This window comes from Pogoniulus pusillus, chromosome 11 (genome assembly GCF_015220805.1).
Source record: "Pogoniulus pusillus isolate bPogPus1 chromosome 11, bPogPus1.pri, whole genome shotgun sequence".
In the NCBI taxonomy this organism is placed as follows: domain Eukaryota; kingdom Metazoa; phylum Chordata; class Aves; order Piciformes; family Lybiidae; genus Pogoniulus; species Pogoniulus pusillus.
In genome coordinates, this window is record NC_087274.1 from 3,670,768 (window position 1) to 3,687,261 (window position 16,494).

At 51.4% G+C, this 16,494-nt stretch overlaps 1 protein-coding gene across 5 annotated transcripts in view; it reads left to right on the forward strand.

The window, feature by feature from the left end:
* The window catches only part of CEP112 (centrosomal protein 112), a 257,461-nt gene that overhangs the window by 146,224 nt on the left and 94,743 nt on the right, over nt 1–16,494 (forward strand). For all 5 annotated transcript variants that reach the window (XM_064150629.1, XM_064150624.1, XM_064150626.1 and 2 more), the window contains one exon: nt 6,611–6,841. In XM_064150629.1, the coding sequence (XP_064006699.1) occupies nt 6,611–6,841 (231 nt within the window). The remainder of the gene's footprint in view (nt 1–6,610; nt 6,842–16,494) is intronic.

A 16,494-nucleotide genomic window follows, 5' to 3' on the forward strand; every position in this document is an offset into this window, starting at 1 on the left:
AAAGTTATGAACTATTTATTAATATACCCAAAATAATTGCCCCAAGCTTATTTCCAACTCTCCACACGAGTTCTTGGGTGCGGTTAGCAGAACTATGTCACAGAATGCCTCTGCACAGTGGAAGTTTGACTGGTTTCAGAGATGTCTTCAATAGAGAGTGCGGTGGCTCCATTGGCCGCTTGTGAGGCTGATGAAAGTCCTTTAGCAGCTTGCACAAAGAATGGAGAATACTCGCTAGTCCTAAAGCCCCTGGCCCAAAACATAGGCAGGAAAATATCCAGCAGAAGTCCTGTGGCAAAACTCCACGTGGGCCACAAAGTGAAATCCGCTGGCGGCTGAGGCGGCTGAGGCGGCTGAGGTGGCTGAGGCGGCTTGAGGTGGCTGAGGCGGCTGAGGTGGCTTGAGGCGGCTGAGGCGGCTGAGGTGGCTTGAGGCGGCTGAGGCGGCTTGAGGCAGCTTGAGGCAGCTTGAGGCGGCTTGAGGCGGCTTGAGGCAGCTGAGGTGGCTGAGGCGGCTTGAGGCAGCTGAGGCGGCTTGAGGCGGCTTGAGGCAGCTGAGGTGGCTGAGGCGGCTTGAGGCAGCTGAGGCAGCTTGAGGCGGCTTGAGGTGGCTTGAGGCGGCTTGAGGCAGCTGAGGCGGCTTGAGGCAGCTGAGGTGGCTGAGGCGGCTTGAGGTGGCTTGAGGCGGCTGAGACGGCTGAGGTGGCTTGAGGCGGCTGAGGCGGCTGAGGTGGCTTGAGGTGGCTTGAGGCGGCTGAGACGGCTGAGGTGGCTTGAGGTGGCTTGAGGCGGCTGAGGTGGCTTGAGACGGCTGAGGCGGCTTGAGGCAGCTGAGGCGGCTTGAGGCAGCTGAGGCGGCTGAGGTGGCTTGAGGCGGCTGAGGTGGCTTGAGGCGGCTGGGACGGCTGAGGCGGCTGAGGCGGCTGAGGTGACGGGCGGGCGAGTGGCAGATCAGCGAGGAACGAGTGAGCAGCCAGCCCCTTTTCCCCTGTTCACCCCCAATTACAGGGTAATGGCCGAGGCCAATGGTCTCATTGGCCACACAATCACCCAAGCAGACACAGAAACGGAAGAACCCCCAGGCTGTTGTCTTCCATAGAACGGGGGTGCATTCGCCTGCCCCGGGACAGGGGCGCGGCCCCCATGAAACCCCTGGCAGGCAACGAGACTAAGCTGCCTGCGTTTCTTTTGTCCTGTTTTCCCGCCTCTGGCTGCAGTGCAGACGGGCAGGTAAAGCAGACAGGACGTGCTTAAGCCCATTTTTATGCCCTTTAGGACTATTCACCACATGCAGTCTGGAGCAGAGGAGGCTCCCAGGTGACCTTCTTGTGGCCTTCCAGGATCTGAAGGGGCCTCCAAAAAAAGCTGGGGAGGGACTTTTGAGGCTGTGAGGGAGTGCCAGGACTGGGGGGAATGGAGCAAAGCTGGAGGTGGGGAGAGTCAGGCTGGAGGTGAGGAGGAAGTTGTTGAGCAGGAGAGTGGTGAGAGGCTGGAATGGGTTGCCCAGGGAGGAGGTTGATGCCCCATGGCTGGAGGTGTTTGAGGCCAGGCTGGCTGAGGCTGTGTGCAGCCTGCTCTAGGGTAGGGTGTCCCTGGGCATGGCAGGGGGGTTGGAACTGGCTGCTCCTTGTGGTCCCTTCCAACCCTGACTGATTCTGTGGCTCCTTATCCTAAATGTTTTATTAAACAGTTTAGGAAGTTTCTGAGCAAGGCCATAGTTTAGTTTCACTTACATAAGGGTGGGGGAGGGGAAGTTTGAGAAGGGAGAAATCCAAGCAACAGGAAAAGGTTTGTGGAGGGGAAATGAGAATGCACACTCTCAGAATGGAAGATGATTCGTGGAATCAAAGCATGGCTTAGGTTGGGCAGGACCTTAAATGTCATCTACTCCAACGTCCTTGCCATGGGGCAGGGTCACTTCTCAACTAGACTCAGCTGCTCAGAACCTCGTCCAAACTGGCCTTGAACACCTCCAGGGAAGAGGCATCCACAGCCTCCTTGGATAACCTTTTTCAGAGTCTCTCCACCCTTGTCCTGAAGAACTTCTTCCTAAGATCCAGTGTCAACCATTCCCTCTTGTCCTATTTCTAGACACCCTTTTGAGAAGTCCCTCTGCAGTCTTCCTGTAGGCTCCCTTCAGGTATTAGAAGGCAGCTCTAAGGTCCCCCCAGAATCTTCTCTTTTCTAGGTTGGACAACCTCAGCTCCCCCAGCCTGTCCTGATAGCAGAGGTGCTGTAAGGCCCTTGGGTCATCTTTGTGGCCTTCCTCTGGCCTTGCTCCAACAGCTCTGTGCAATTCCTATGAGAGGGCTGGGTGCTAGGTTGGACTGGATGATCTTAGAGGTCTCCTCCAACCTGGCTGATTCTGTGATTCTATGATTCCTTGACTTAGCGCTGCTTTGGTTAAGTACAAGGCAGGCAGGCTGTCAGCCTGTTCACATCTTGAGGTGACATTGTTTTCCCAAAGACATAGAATCACAGAATCAAGCAGGATGGAAGAGACCTCCAAGCTCATCCAGTCCAACCTAGCACCCAGCCCTGGCCAGTCAACAAGACTATGGCACTAAGTGCCTCATCCAGTCTCCAAGGATGTAGTAGGTTATCTTTAGCCACTGAAAGGCTACCTGAAGGGGCATTGTAGCCAGGTGGGGGGTGGCCTCTTCTCCCAGGCAACCAGCGATAGAACAAGGGGACACAGTCTCAAGTTGTGCCAGGGTAGGTATAGGCTGGATATTAGGAAGAAGTTCTTCACAGAGAGAGTGATTGGCATTAGAATGGGCTGCCCAGGGAGGTGGTGGAGGCACCGTCCCTGGGGGTCTTCAAGCAAAGACTGGATGAGGCACTTAGTGCCATGGTCTAGTTGATTGGATAGGGCTGGGTGCTAGGTTGGACTGGATGATCTTGGAGGTCTCTTCCAACCTGGTTGATTCTATGATTCTATGAAATGTAGTTTGCAGTTTCAGCCTGTGTAGAGATTTAACAAAAACTTCACCATGTAGAGGAAGAGATCAGGGAAGGAAGGAAAGGATCTAGTGCAGATTACACTATGTGAAACACATGGTGGAGATAATGCTGGTACAGCCCAAGTATGTGGCCTGTGTTATCCTTCTGTATACAAATGATGTGCTCGTTCCATCTCTCCACACACACACACCCCCACAAGGAATCTTACCTTTGACAGAGCAGGGAATAATGCCAGTGAGTAACTAAGAAAGCATGGAAGCAAAAAGTTAGTCCTGCACTAAGTTCCTGAGCTGGTGAGTATTATTTAACACACATTACAGCTGTGATAGTCAAAAGGACACAACTGAAGGTTTGAGGGGAGACAAAGTGTCTTCTACTACACCAGAGAGTTCAAAGTGTGGGGCAGGCTGTGGGTGTAGTCTACCTGGACTTCAGCAAAGCCTTTGACACTGTCTGCCACAAGAAGCTCCTAGCCAAGCTGGCAGCTCATGATTTGGACAGATTCACTCTGTGCTGGGTCAAGAACAGGCTGGATGGCAGAGCCCAGAGAGTGGTGGTGAATGGTGCCACATCCAGCTGGCAGCTGTCACTAGTGGTGTTCCCCAGGGATCAGTGCTGGCCCCAGTCCTGTTCAATATCTTTATTGATGATCTGGACCAGGGAATTGAGTCCAGCATCAGTAAGTTTGCAGATGACACCAAGCTAGGAGAAGGTTTGGAGCTGTTGGAGGGTAGGAGAGCCCTGCAGAGGGACCTGGCCAGGCTGGATGGGTGGGCAGAGGCCAATGGGATGAGACTGAAGAAGGCCAAGTGCAGGGTTCTGCACTTTGGCCACAACAACCCCAAGCAGCACTACAGGCTGGGGACAGAGTGTCTGAGAGCAGCCAGGAGGAAAGGGACCTGGGGGTGCTGATAGTAGCTGAAGCTGAGGCAGCAGTGTGCCCAGGTGGGCAGCAGAGCCCATGGCATCCTGGGCTGGCTCAGGAGCAGTGTGGGCAGTAGGATTCTATGATTCTATGAAGGAAATAGGCAAACTTTCAAGCTTAGAGGTTGGATTGTTGGGGTTTTTTTCAGCTCCCAGCATTTATAACAATCTGCCTGGGGGATATTAATGTACAAGGCAATGTATCTGGTAGTCATTGCCCAGCTTTGGTCAGAAATGAATGTTCCTTTTGCAGAGATTTGTAGTAACGTGGTTCTCAGAGGCTGCAAATAAATGGTTTAGCTGACTACAGGCAGTGTATTAAAAATGTCTGACAAAGGAAAAGAGTAGCTGGGGAGAGAGATCACTTCAGAGCTCCAGAATCAGCAAGTGGCATTCCTGGGAAATGGGATCTTTAAATACACAGCAATTTCCATCAGGTTTTCTTGTGAAACCTTTAATAAGCTTGAGCTGAGTCACCTACATCTGTCTGGTAGAACATCAGTTTCTCATCTCATTATTATCACATCCTTTGGGAAAGAATTCCAGGGAACTGCAGACTTACTTGTGGTGGAGGCAGGGGAGGGAGAGTGAAGTGCTGTGTGAGAGCTGTGGTGAAAAAGCTCCTCTGCAGAGTTAGATTTATGAACAAAACCACCTCTGTGCTTTCAGCATCCTCCAGGACAATGGCTTTAATGTCCCAGGTGTGATGCTCCTTTACTTCATACTCTGCCCTGATGAAGCTGCACCTGGACTACTGTGTCCAGTTTTGGGCTCCCCAGGTCCAGAGAGACAGGGAGCTACTGGAGGGAGCCTACAAAGAAGCTGAGGGGCCTGGGGCTGTTGAGCCTGAAGAAGAGCAGCCTGAGAGGGGATCCGATCAATGCTGATCAATAGCTGAGGGGTGGAGGTCAAAAGGATGGGACTGGGCTTTTTTTGGTGGTGCCCAGTGCTAGGACAAGGAGCAGTGGGCACTGAGTAGAAGACAGGAGGTTTCATTTGGACTTAAAGAGGAACTTCCTTATTATGAGGGTGATGAAGCCCTGGAGCAGGCTGCCCAGAGAGGTTGTGGAGCCTGCAGAGACTCCAAGCCTCACTAGACATTGTGATCCTGCACAAGCTGTGGGTGACCCTGCTTTAGCAGGACTGCTGGACTAGATATGATCTCCAGAGGTCCCTTCTGCCCCCACCGTTCTGTGAAGCTACAGAAGAGATGCAGTTAGGCTAACAGGAGTTAGACACCAGTGTAAATCTGAAGTAACAAAGGTGCTTGCTGCTATAGTAGCAATGTGTACTCGAGGAGTAAGGCAGCGGTACCACGCACAGCTTCCACTGCTCACCCTTTCATGTTCCCCCGTGGAAGGCAGGTGCTGAGCTGGCTCCCTGCTGTTCTCCTCTCCACAGTCCCCACTTGTGCTGGCACCCCTGGCACACAACCTGTTTTGCTCCTGAGGACTGAAGGATAATCTGTGATCACATAAAAGCCGCTCCTGGGTTCTGAAGGCTGCGTCTTGCGTTTTGAAGGTCGTGTGTCTTATCTCCACTCTGTTTGCAGAGTCTTGAGGATTCTCTGCATCTCTCAGTGTGCTCTGGTTCCCTCACCCCCAGGAGGATGTTCTTTGATACCTTCCTGGTGTGTGTTGGCTCGCTGTGATGAAACACAGTAGCAGTGAGTGATAAAGATTGATGACACATTGATATCTCATCAGAAGCTGGCAGGTCATTACTTAAGGAAAACCAAAGGAGACATGGGCATTATACATGGTGATTACATGTCACAAATTAAAGGTCTTCACCTCACCCATAAAAGCAAATCTTGCCCTGTCCCTGTGTTGGGCAGGGGGAGCTGAATTCATCTGCAGGTGTGAAGAGAAGGAAAAGAGAAAGAAGAGAGGTCAAGAAAAGGGATAGAGAATCCTTTGAATCATAGAATCATAGAATCAACCAGGTTGGAAGACACCTCCAAGCTCATCCAGTCCAACCTAGCACTCAGCCCTAGCCAGTCAGCCAGACCATGGCACTAAGTGCCTCATCCAGGCTTTGCTTCAACACCTCCAGGGACAGTGACTCCACCACCTCCCTGGGCAGCCTATTCCAAGCCAATCACTCTCTGTGAAGAACTTCCTCCTAACATCCAGCCTAGACCTCCCCTGGCACACCTTGAGCCTGTGTCCCCTTGTTCTATTGCTGGCTGTCTGGGAGAAGAGGCCAACCCCTACCTGGCTACAGCCTCCCTTCAGGTAGCTGCAGACAGCAATGAGCTCTGCCCTGAGCCTCCTCTTCTGCAGGCTGCACACCCCCAGCTCCCTCAGCCTCTCCTCACAGGGCTGTGTTCCAGGCTCCTCCCCAGCCTTGCTGCCCTTCTCTGGACACCTTCCAGCACCTCAACATCTCTCTTGAATTGAGGAGCCCAGAACTGGACACAGCACTCAAGGTGTGGCCTGAGCAGTGCTGAGTACAGGGGCAGAATAACCTCCCTTGTCCTGCTGCCCACACTGCTCCTGAGCCAGCCCAGGATGCCATTGGCTCTCTTGGCCACCTGGGCACACTGCTGCCTCATCTTCAGCCTACTCTCTATCAGTACCTCCAGGTCCCTTTCTTCCTGGCTGCTTTCCAGCCACTCAGTCCCCAGCCTGTAGCTTCCTACCTTAAACAGACTGTCTGAGGAAACCAAGTGTGTTTGGGTTTGTGGTGGTTGTTTTTGACTTGGTTTGGTTTTCTTTCAGGTTATCTGTGATATGGACAACCAAATCCACCAGCTGAAGGAAGAGCTGATTGAGGTAAACGCTCAGCGCACGCAGCAGCTGCTGGAGCTGAACCGTCAGCGGGAAGAGGAGAAGCAGAGGGCAGCTCGGGACCATGAGGCAGCACTGAAGAAGCTGAAAGTGGAGGCAGAGAAAATGGCATTAGACCTGAAAAAAATCCATGCAGCAGAAACAGAGAGGGCCTTGGAGAAGGTAAGAGGTTCACACAGGACTGCTCCTTGTGGGTTGGCAAAAGGGGAGTGATCGCCCCCAAAGTCAGATGAGCAAAGTTTCACCAAGGGAAAACGTCCAGGGGTCACTCGAGTTGAAAACCCAGACATGATCACCCCCAAAGTCAGATGAGCAAAGTTTCACCAAGGGAAAACGTCCAGGGGTCACTCGAGTTGAAAACCCAGACATGATCACCCCCAAAGTCAGAGGAGCAAAGTTTCACCGAGGGAAAATGTCCAGGGGTCACTCCAGTTGAAAACCCAGACGTGTGCTGTGGGTCTGACATTGCATGCTGCAGTCATGGCACAAGCATGGGAAGTTGTCTGGTTCCATGGTGAAAGGCTTCTCTTTGAAGACGTAGTGACAGCTGCTGTAGCTTCACCCCGGGAGCAGTGCTGGGGCAGCACCTTCCAGCCATGGTGAGTGTGGGATGGGCACATCTGTGTGGTGCTCAGGAGCTGGCAGGACCTTAAAAATCCAAATGGTTGAAAGGCAAAGCCAGCCAAGGACCAAACTGATCATGTTTCCTTTGCTGGACTAGATATTCAGAATCATCCTTTCTGCTCTAAATGAGGTGTTTCTACCTTAAAAAGAGGGAAAGTTCTTAAGGAAGAAAAAGTAGAGGCAAGGAAATTGGGTCTGGCTGCTAACAATGGCTGATCTACTTCTGCTTCTGTGCACTGAGTGAGCAAGGGCTGTGTGAAAGGCTTGAAGCTAGAAATTAATGTTTCAGCTACATCAAGGCTTTCCTCTCCAATCTGTTCAGCAGGGTCACTGGCCTCTGTCTGAGCACCCCCTCCTACTAGCATCTTGAATTCAAGTGGTTCACAGAGTCACAGAATAGCAGGGGCTGGAAGGGACCTCCAAAGCTCATCCAGTCCAGCCCCCTGCCAGAGCAGGATCTCCTAGAGCAGATCACACAGATCATACAGGCATGTTTGGAATGTCTCCAGAGAGGGAGACTCCACAACCCCCCTGGGCAGCCTGTTCCAGGGCTCTGTCACCTTCACAGGGAAAAAATCCCTCTCATGTTTAAATGAAGCTTCCTATGCCTCAGCTTCCACCCAGTGCCCCTTGTGCTATCACTGGGCATCACCCAGCAGAGCCTCCTGCCACTCACCTTTACATCTTTATAAGCATTGATGAGGTCACCTCTCAGTCTCCTCTCCTCCAGCAGCACAGCCCCAGCTCCCTCAGGCTCCTCTCATCACAGAGCTGTTCCATTCCCTTCAGCATCTTTGTGTCTCTGTGCTGGACTCTCTCAAGCAGTTCTATCTCCTTCTTGAACTGAGAGGCCCAAAACTGGACACAGTACTCCAGATGCAGCCTCATCAGGGCAGATGTGATGGTTTGGGTGTTCCCTGCCCCCCCTCCACTTTGGAAATCACCCAGACTAGACTCAGCAGCTCTGGAAATTGAATGATGCTTATATGTACAGCTAGCACAATATACAAGCAGATATTTACAGTATATACAGTTATAGACAGAAACACAGCAGCCCTCCCAGAAACCTGAGTCCCCAGGAGGGGCTCCCAACCACCCTTCCACCTTCTCCCATCCCTCTCTACCTTACCCCAGATCTTGCCTTATGCCCAAGGAAGATTGGAGGGTCAGCCAGGGGGGTTAGGAAGCAGGTGGATTAGTCAAAGATGGCAGGTTAGTTTAGAGAGAGAAATGCAGCCCACAGCCCAGAGAGCACCTCCCTTTTCTGTATTTACACTCTAGTTCTTATACATCTCATCAAGCCTAGGAGTGAATCACCGTTGTTTCCCTCTCACAGCCTGTGATCTCACCAAAGTTCATCTCACCAAGATATTCTAGCTAGCTTCAAACTAGCACAGCAGAGTAGAGGCACAGGAGAGCCTCACTCGACCTGCTAGCCACAGCCCTTCTAATCCACACCAGTATGGCATTGCCCCTCCTGGCCACATTGCTGGCTCATGGTCAGTCTCCCATCCACTAGGACCCACCAGATCCTTGGCTACCTTCCAACAGGTCAGTCCTCAGCCTATACTGATCCCTGTGGTTCTTCTTTCCTGGGTGCAAGACTCTACACTTGCCCTTGTTGAAATCACTTTAGGGATTTAAGCCCAGTTCTGTTCAGCATCTTTATTGATGATCTGGATGAGGGGATAGAGTCCCCCCAGCATCAGTAAGTTTGCAGATGACACCAAGCTAGGAGCAGGTGTTGATCTGTTGAAAGGTAAGAGAGCCCTGCAGAGGGACCTGGCCAGGCTGGATGGGTGGGCAGAGGCCAATGGGATGAGATTGAAGAAGGCCAAGTGCAGGGTTCTGCACTTTGGCCACAACAACCTCAAGCAGCACTACAGGCTGAGGCCAGAGTGGCTGAGAGCAGCCAGGCAGAGAGGGAGCTGGGGGTGCTGGTAGAGAGGACCTGAAGCTGAGGCAGCAGTGCCCAGGTGGGCAGCAGAGCCAATGGCATCCAGGGCTGGCTCAGGAGCAGTGTGGGCAGCAGGACAAGGGAGGTTATTCTGCCCCTGTGCTCAGCACTGCTCAGGCCACCCCTTGAGTGCTGTGTCCAGTTCTGGGCTCCTCGATTCAAGAGAGATGTTGAGGTGCTGGAAGGTGTCCAGAGAAGGGCAGCAAGGCTGGGGAGGGGCCTGGAGCAGAGCCCTGTGAGGAGAGGCTGAGGGAGCTGGGGGTGTGCAGCCTGCAGAAGAGGAGGCTCAGGGCAGAGCTCATTGCTGTCTGCAGCTACCTGAAGGGAGGCTGTAGCCAGGTGGGGTTGGACTCTTCTGCCAGGGAAGCAGCAACAGAACAAGGGGACAGAGTCTCAAGTTGTGCCAGGGGAGGTCTAGGCTGGATGTTGTTAGGAAGTTGTTGTCAGAGAGAGTGATTGGCATTGGAATGGGCTGTCCAGGGAGGTGGTGGAGTCGCTGTCCCTCGAGGTGCTGAAACAGTCTGGATGAGGCACTTAGTGCCATGGTCTGGTTGGTTGGGCAGGGCTGGGTGCTAGGTTGGACTGGCTGAGCTTGGAGCTCTCTTCCAACCTGCTCGATTCTATGATTCTATGATGATTTGAACTAAACCATCTGAGTTTCATTTCAAAAGCTAAACTCCACCCCCCACCCCCCCCCCCCCCATTTAATTCTTGTGGTAGATGCTGTGTATGTAAGCAGAGAGCTGTTGAAGTCTCCTTCCTAGGGGTCAGTGCAGTAAACCAGGCACTTCGCTGCGCGGCGACGTGCAGTGGCGGAAGGGAGCGATCTGCATACAGCGTTTGAGCAGCCTTTGTGCCAGTGACAGTTCATTTACCTGCCTCGGGTTCTTGCTCTGTAATTTCAAACAGCATTGGGAGGATTATGTTGGAAATCAGCCAGCCTGAAGCCATTAAAATGGCTGTGATCAACAATTCAGAATCTTTTCTGAATGTAAGGAAAGCTCCACTTGGCATAATTATTTAAAGCCAAGGTCACAGAAAGTATTTAAACCTTTGAAATTCATCATTAAAGGATTAATTTTAACTCAGGAAGACATTGTCATTTTTGCTTAAAAATGCAATTTGAATCTCAATTCTTTTCTTTCTTTGATCTTCCCCCCCCCCCCCCCCTTAACATGTGTAGTATAGCAAAAGAAAAGTTAACTTCTTTACATCCTCAAATTAAAGTTACAAATAATCCTTCATAGGGCAGGAGCTTTAATGGTCTTGAATTGGTATTTCTGTCAGAAATACTTCTTTTTATTTCATGTGTTGGATTCTTTTTCTTCTGTATTCCCAAAAAGAAATGCTAATTGTAAGCTTTAGTAGCTGCTACTGAAATAGTTTTGTTTTCTTTAACCTACTTCCCTATTTTTGCCTCTAATCAGAAGAGCACACATTGAGGAAAAGACAGAAGGGAGGAGCAACTTGGCTGCTGGAAAGCCTGTCAGAGCCATGTGAAAGTACCTTGCACTGCCTTCAAATCACCATTGACCATAGGCTGCAGCCAGGTGGGGTTGGTCTCTTCTGCCAGACAACCAGCAACAGAACAAGGAGACACAGTCTCAAGCTGTGCCAGGGGAGGTCTAGGCTGGATGTTAGGAGGAAGTTGTTGTCAGAGAGAGTGATTGGCATTGGAATGGGCTGCTCAGGGAGGTGGTCTCTGGAGATATTCAAGACAAGCCTGGATGAGGCCCTTAAGTGCCATGGTCTGGTTGCTTGTCTAGGGCTGGGTGCTAGGTTGGACTGGCTGATCTTAAGAGATCTCTTTCATCCTGGCTGATTCTATGATTATGCTTCCTGTAGGTCTTCCAAATGCAGAGTGGTGGAAATTTGCCACAAAGTGCAAAAGTCGAAGGAGCTTAAAGGGGTAAACTCCATTGAAAGCTCAAAAGTTAGAGTTTCATCTAATTTGGTTCAAATTGGATCTGTCAGAGGGCAGGAGGGCTCTGCAGAGGGACATGGACAGATGAGCACAGTCCAATGCCAGGAGTTTTAACAGGGCCAAGTGCAGGGTTCTTCACTTTGGCCACAACAACCCCAAGCAGCACTACAGGCTGGGGACAGAGTGGCTGAGACCAGCCAGGCAGAGAGGGACCTGGGAGTGCTGGCTGACAGCAGAAGATGTGGCAGCAGTGTGCCCAGGTGGACAGCAGAGCCAATGGCATCCTGGCGTGTATCAGGAATGGTGTGGCCAGCAGAACCAGGGAAGTCTTCTGCCCCTGTACTTGGCACTGGTTAGGCCTCACCTTGAATGCTGTGTCCAGTTCTGGGCCCCTCAATTCAAGAGAGATGTTGAGGTGCTGGAAGGTGTTTGGAGAAGGGCAGCAAGGCTGGTGAGGGGCCTGGAGCAGAGCCCTGTGAGGAGAGGCTGAGGGAGCTGGGGGTGTGCAGCCTGCAGAAGAGGAGGCTCAGGGCAGAGCTCATTGCTGTCTGTAGTACCTGAAGGGAGGCTGTAGCCAGGTGGGGTTGGGCTCTTCTGCCAGGCAAGCAGCAACAGAAGAAGGGAACACAGTCTCAAGGTGTGCCAGGGGAGGTCTAGGCTGGATGTTAGGAGGAAGTTGTTGTCAGAGAGAGTGATTGGCACTGGAATGGGCTGCCCAGGGAGGTGGTGGAATCACTGTCCCTGGAGGTGCTGCTTTACTCTCCTCTGATGAGACCTCACCTGGCATGCTGCATCCTGCTCTGCAGCACTCAACAGAGGAAGGACATGGGAAGGACATGGACCTGATGGAGTGGGTCCACAAAATGATCAGAGGGCTGAAGAACCTCTGCTAAAGGACAGGTTGAGGGAGTTGGGGTTGTGCAGCCTGGAAAAGAGAAAACTCCAGGGAGACCTAACAGCAGCCTTCCAGTTCCTGAAGGGGGCCTGCAAGAAGGCTGCAGAGGGACTATTTGCAGAGGCCTGCAGTGACAGGATGAGAGCAATGGCTTGAAATGATAGGAAATTTAGACTGGATATTAGGAATGAGTTCTTTGGCATGAGGGTGGTGGAACACTGCAGCAATTTGCCAGGGAGGTAGGTAAGCTCTTATCCTTGGAGATATTCAAGATCAGGCTCTATGGAGTTCTGGGCAACCTGATCTAATGGAGGATGTCCCTGCTGACTGCAGGGGGGTTGGACTGGATAAGCTTTGGAGGACCCTTCCAACCCAAAGGATTCTATGCTGCCACCAGTGACTCAGTTCAGCAGGGAAGCAGGTGTGTGGGACTGCATCAGCAGCACCTGGGACCTGAAGACTACTTGGCCAGGTGTAACAGATGGTCCAAAGCTTCAGAGCCTTGCCAGGTTGGCCAGAAATGACTAAAAGCAAGAAGAAAACTGCCTTTCTAAGTGCATGCAGATGTGAAGCTTGGCTGGCACAAGCGTTTGCAACGTTCATCTGTGGTGTTTTGTTGGCAAGGAATGTGAGCCCTCAGAAAGCATGACCCCAGCAGATCAGTAGACATGCGAACAGCGCTCCAAGGAAGCAACCTTGGAACACTGAAGGTCCCTCATCAAGAAACCTCTCTTTGAGCAGTGCACATGAATAGGTTGGAGCAGGATAGAGTTGGAGTTTTTTCATCCTCTCTCAATAATTTTCAACATTCAGCTTTTTATTGACTGCTTTTCTATATTTAAAGAGGTTATTTTGACTCATCCTGGTAAGTCTTTATGCAGGCTCCAGGAACGTTTAAAGCTTTTTCAGTGCTACTTTTGTTGTGATGGTTTGGGAGTTACTTGCACCCCCCACTCTTATGAAATCACCCAGACTAGACTCAGCTGTCTGGAAGTTAAGAAATGAAGCTTTATATTCCCAGCTTAGCACAATATACAAGCAGGTAGTTACAACATTTACAGCTCTGTACAGAAGTAGACACGTTAAAGGTAATACAGAAACACAACTCCCCTCCCAGAAAGCAGAGTCCCCAGGAGGGGCTCCCAACCACCCTTCCACCTTCTTTCCACCTCTCCAGTTCCAACCATCATCCAATTCCAACGCCCTGCCACAGGCAGGGACACCTCCCACTAGAACAGGTTGCTTAAAGCCTCATCCAGCCTGGCCTTCAACGGCTCCAGGGAGGTTGTGGAGCACAGAAGCACACAGTGTGATCCAATATCACATTGGGTGCTTCTGTGCTCCACAACCTCCCTGGGCAACCTGTGCCAGTGTCTCACCACCCTCAACCTGTGCCAGTGTCTCACCACTTCCAATGCAAACACCTTCTTCCTAACATCCACTTTCAATCTCCCCTCTGCCACTTTAAACCCATTCCTTCTCCTGTCATTACAAGACCTTGTCAATGGTCCCTCCCCAGTCCTCCTGTAGCCTCCTTCAGATACTGGAAGGCCACTCCAAGGTCTCCTGGAAGCCTTCTCTTCTCCAGGCTGCAGAGCCCCAGCAGTTGAATCCTTCCTTCAGCATCAAGCTTTGTGTTGGTGGATTGATGAATCAGCCCTAGTCCTTCCTTCAGCATCAAGCTTTGTGATGCTGGATTGATGAACCAGCCCTAGTCCTTCCTTCAGCATCAAACTTTGTGTTGCTGGGTTGATGAACCAGCCCTAGTCCTTCCTTCAGCATCAAGCTTTGTGATGCTGGGTTGATGAACCAGCCCTAGTCCTTCCTTCAGCATCAAGCTTTGTGATGCTGGGTTGATGAACCAGCCCTAGTCCTTCCTTCAGCATCAAACTTTGTGTTGCTGGGTTGATGAACCAGCCCTAGTCCTTCCTTCAGCATCAAGCTTTGTGATGCTGGGTTGATGAACCAGTCCTAGGATGAGGTCCAGTTGGACATGCTCACTGGGTGTATTTTCATGCTGCATATGTAGGAACATCTTTAATCCACACTATCTGCTCTGGCACTGCTGTCAGTACTCATACAGATGAAGACATCCTGTTCAGCACTGGCAAAGAAATCGAAGCTGAAGGGAAAGAACATGACATCTTCAGAGATTAAAGAGATACTCCAAGAGATGCTCTTAGAAGTCCTGAGTTTTCTCTGAGCTGTTAAGTTCCTTCTGCCCATTAGCACTGCATGCTTTCCATTAGCTTACATTGCTGGCTGCTGGCTCTCCAGCTCCTCTCCTTCTCTGCCAACTCCACAGTTCATTAACTAACAATGGTTCCATCTTTGTCTCTAAGACTTTCTGGGAACTGGACCATCACTACAGCATTTCTCTAGGCTCCTGCTTAGACTGGTTAGCCTAATGGAGTCTTTGATCTGAGTGACACCTTTCACTTCATTAACTTGAAGGCCAACAGCCATGGTGTGGATGCCTGGGTCTGTGTGAGCACCCAGCTGAACTGCCTGCTTCCTGGTGGCAGCAGTACCCTGCTTATTTACAGAGAATCATAGAATCAACCAGGTTGGAAGAGACTTCCAAGGTCAGGCAGTCCAACCTAGCACCCAGCCCTATCCAGTCAACCAGACCATGGCACTAAGTGCCTCATCCAGGCTTTGCTTCAACACCTCCAGGCACAGCAACTCCACCACCTCCCTGGGCAGCCCATTCCAATGCCAATCACTCTCTCTGACAACAACTTCCTCCTAACATCCAGCCTAGACCTGCCCTGGCACAGCTTGAGGCTGTGTCCCCTTGTTCTATTGCTGGTTGCCTGGCAGCAGAGCCCAACCCCACCTGGCTACAGCCTCCCTTCAGGTAGCTGCAGACAGCAATGAGCTCTGCCCTGAGCCTTCTCTGCTGCAGGCTGCACACCCCCAGCTCCCTCAGCCTCTCCTCATAGAGTTTGTGCTCCAGGCCCCTCCCCAGCCTTGCTGCCCTTCTCTGGGCACCTTCCAGCACCTCAACATCTCTCTTGAATTGAGGAGCCCAGAACTGAACACAGTACTCAAGGTGTGTTGAGTACAAGGGAAGAATATCCTCCCTTGTCCCTGCTGGCCACACTGTTGCTGAGCCAGGCCAGGATCAATCACCATGTGAGTGATTCACCAACTCATATTATTTAAAATGAGCACAGTAGTTTGGGTTTGTTTGAGACATTCAGGCAGAAGCCTAGAAAGTCAAGGGAAAAAGAGAAGTCTTTCAGAAAGAGGAATGGCTGTGCCTGGCAAAGTTAGTATCTGCTAGCACCAGAAGTGCAGATCATTTAATCTGCCTTTATAGTAACTGTACAGCAAACCTGGCAATAAAATTTTGCTCAGAGATGAGGGGAGAAAATCAATTTCCTCTCTAGTGTGGCCACTTTTTCGTTGCTCCTTCTCGTTCCTCTCAAGAAAAAGAAAGATGATAGTGGGATATGGTCACAGGAATTGCATCATCCCTTAAGGGAGTGATTTGGAAGGGTCTTCAATCAACAGAGCCAAACATGAAGGAAAATATGGTAGAATAATCTCAGGAATATTTCACTCAAATGAGACTAAAAGGAATTTATGGCTCTCTCCTTCCTGGAGGTGTTTCAAAGGGACAGTCTCAGTTACTCATAGAATCATAGAATCAAGCAGGTTGGAAACGACCTCCAAGCTCAGCCAGGCCAACCTAGCACCCAGCCCTGGCCAATAAACCAGACCATGGCACTAAGTGTGCCAGCCAGGCTGTTCTTGAACATCTCCAGGGATAGTGACTCCACCACCTCCCTGGGCAGCCCATTCCAATGCCAATCACTCTCTCTGTCAACAACTTCCTCCTAACATCCAACCTAGACCTGCCCTGGCACAGCTTGAGACTGTGTCCCCTTCTTCTGTTGGTGGTTGTCTGTCAGCAGAGCCCAACCCCACCTGGCTACAGCCTCCTTTCAGGTAGCTGCAGACAGCAATGAGGTCTGCCCTGAGCCTCCTCTTCTGCAGGCTGCACACCCCCAGCTCCCTCAGCCTCTCCTCACAGGGCTCTGCTCCAGGCCCCTCCCCAGCCTTGCTGCCCTTCTCTGGACACCTTCCAGCACCTCAACATCTCTCTTGAATTGAGTAGCCCAGAACTGGACACAGCACTCAAGGTGTGGCCTGAGCAGTGCTGAGCACAGGGGCAGAAGAACCTCCCTTGTCCTGCTGCCCACACTGCTCCTGAGCCAGCCCAGGATGCCATTGGCTCTGCTGCCCACCTGGGCACTGCTGCCTCATCTTCAGCCTACTATCCACCAGTACCCCCAGGTCCCTTTCTTCCTGGCTGCTCTCAGCCACTCTGTCCCCATCCTGTAGTGCTGCTTGGGGTTGTCATGGCCAAAGTGTAGAACCCTGCACTTGACCTTGTTCAACCTCAT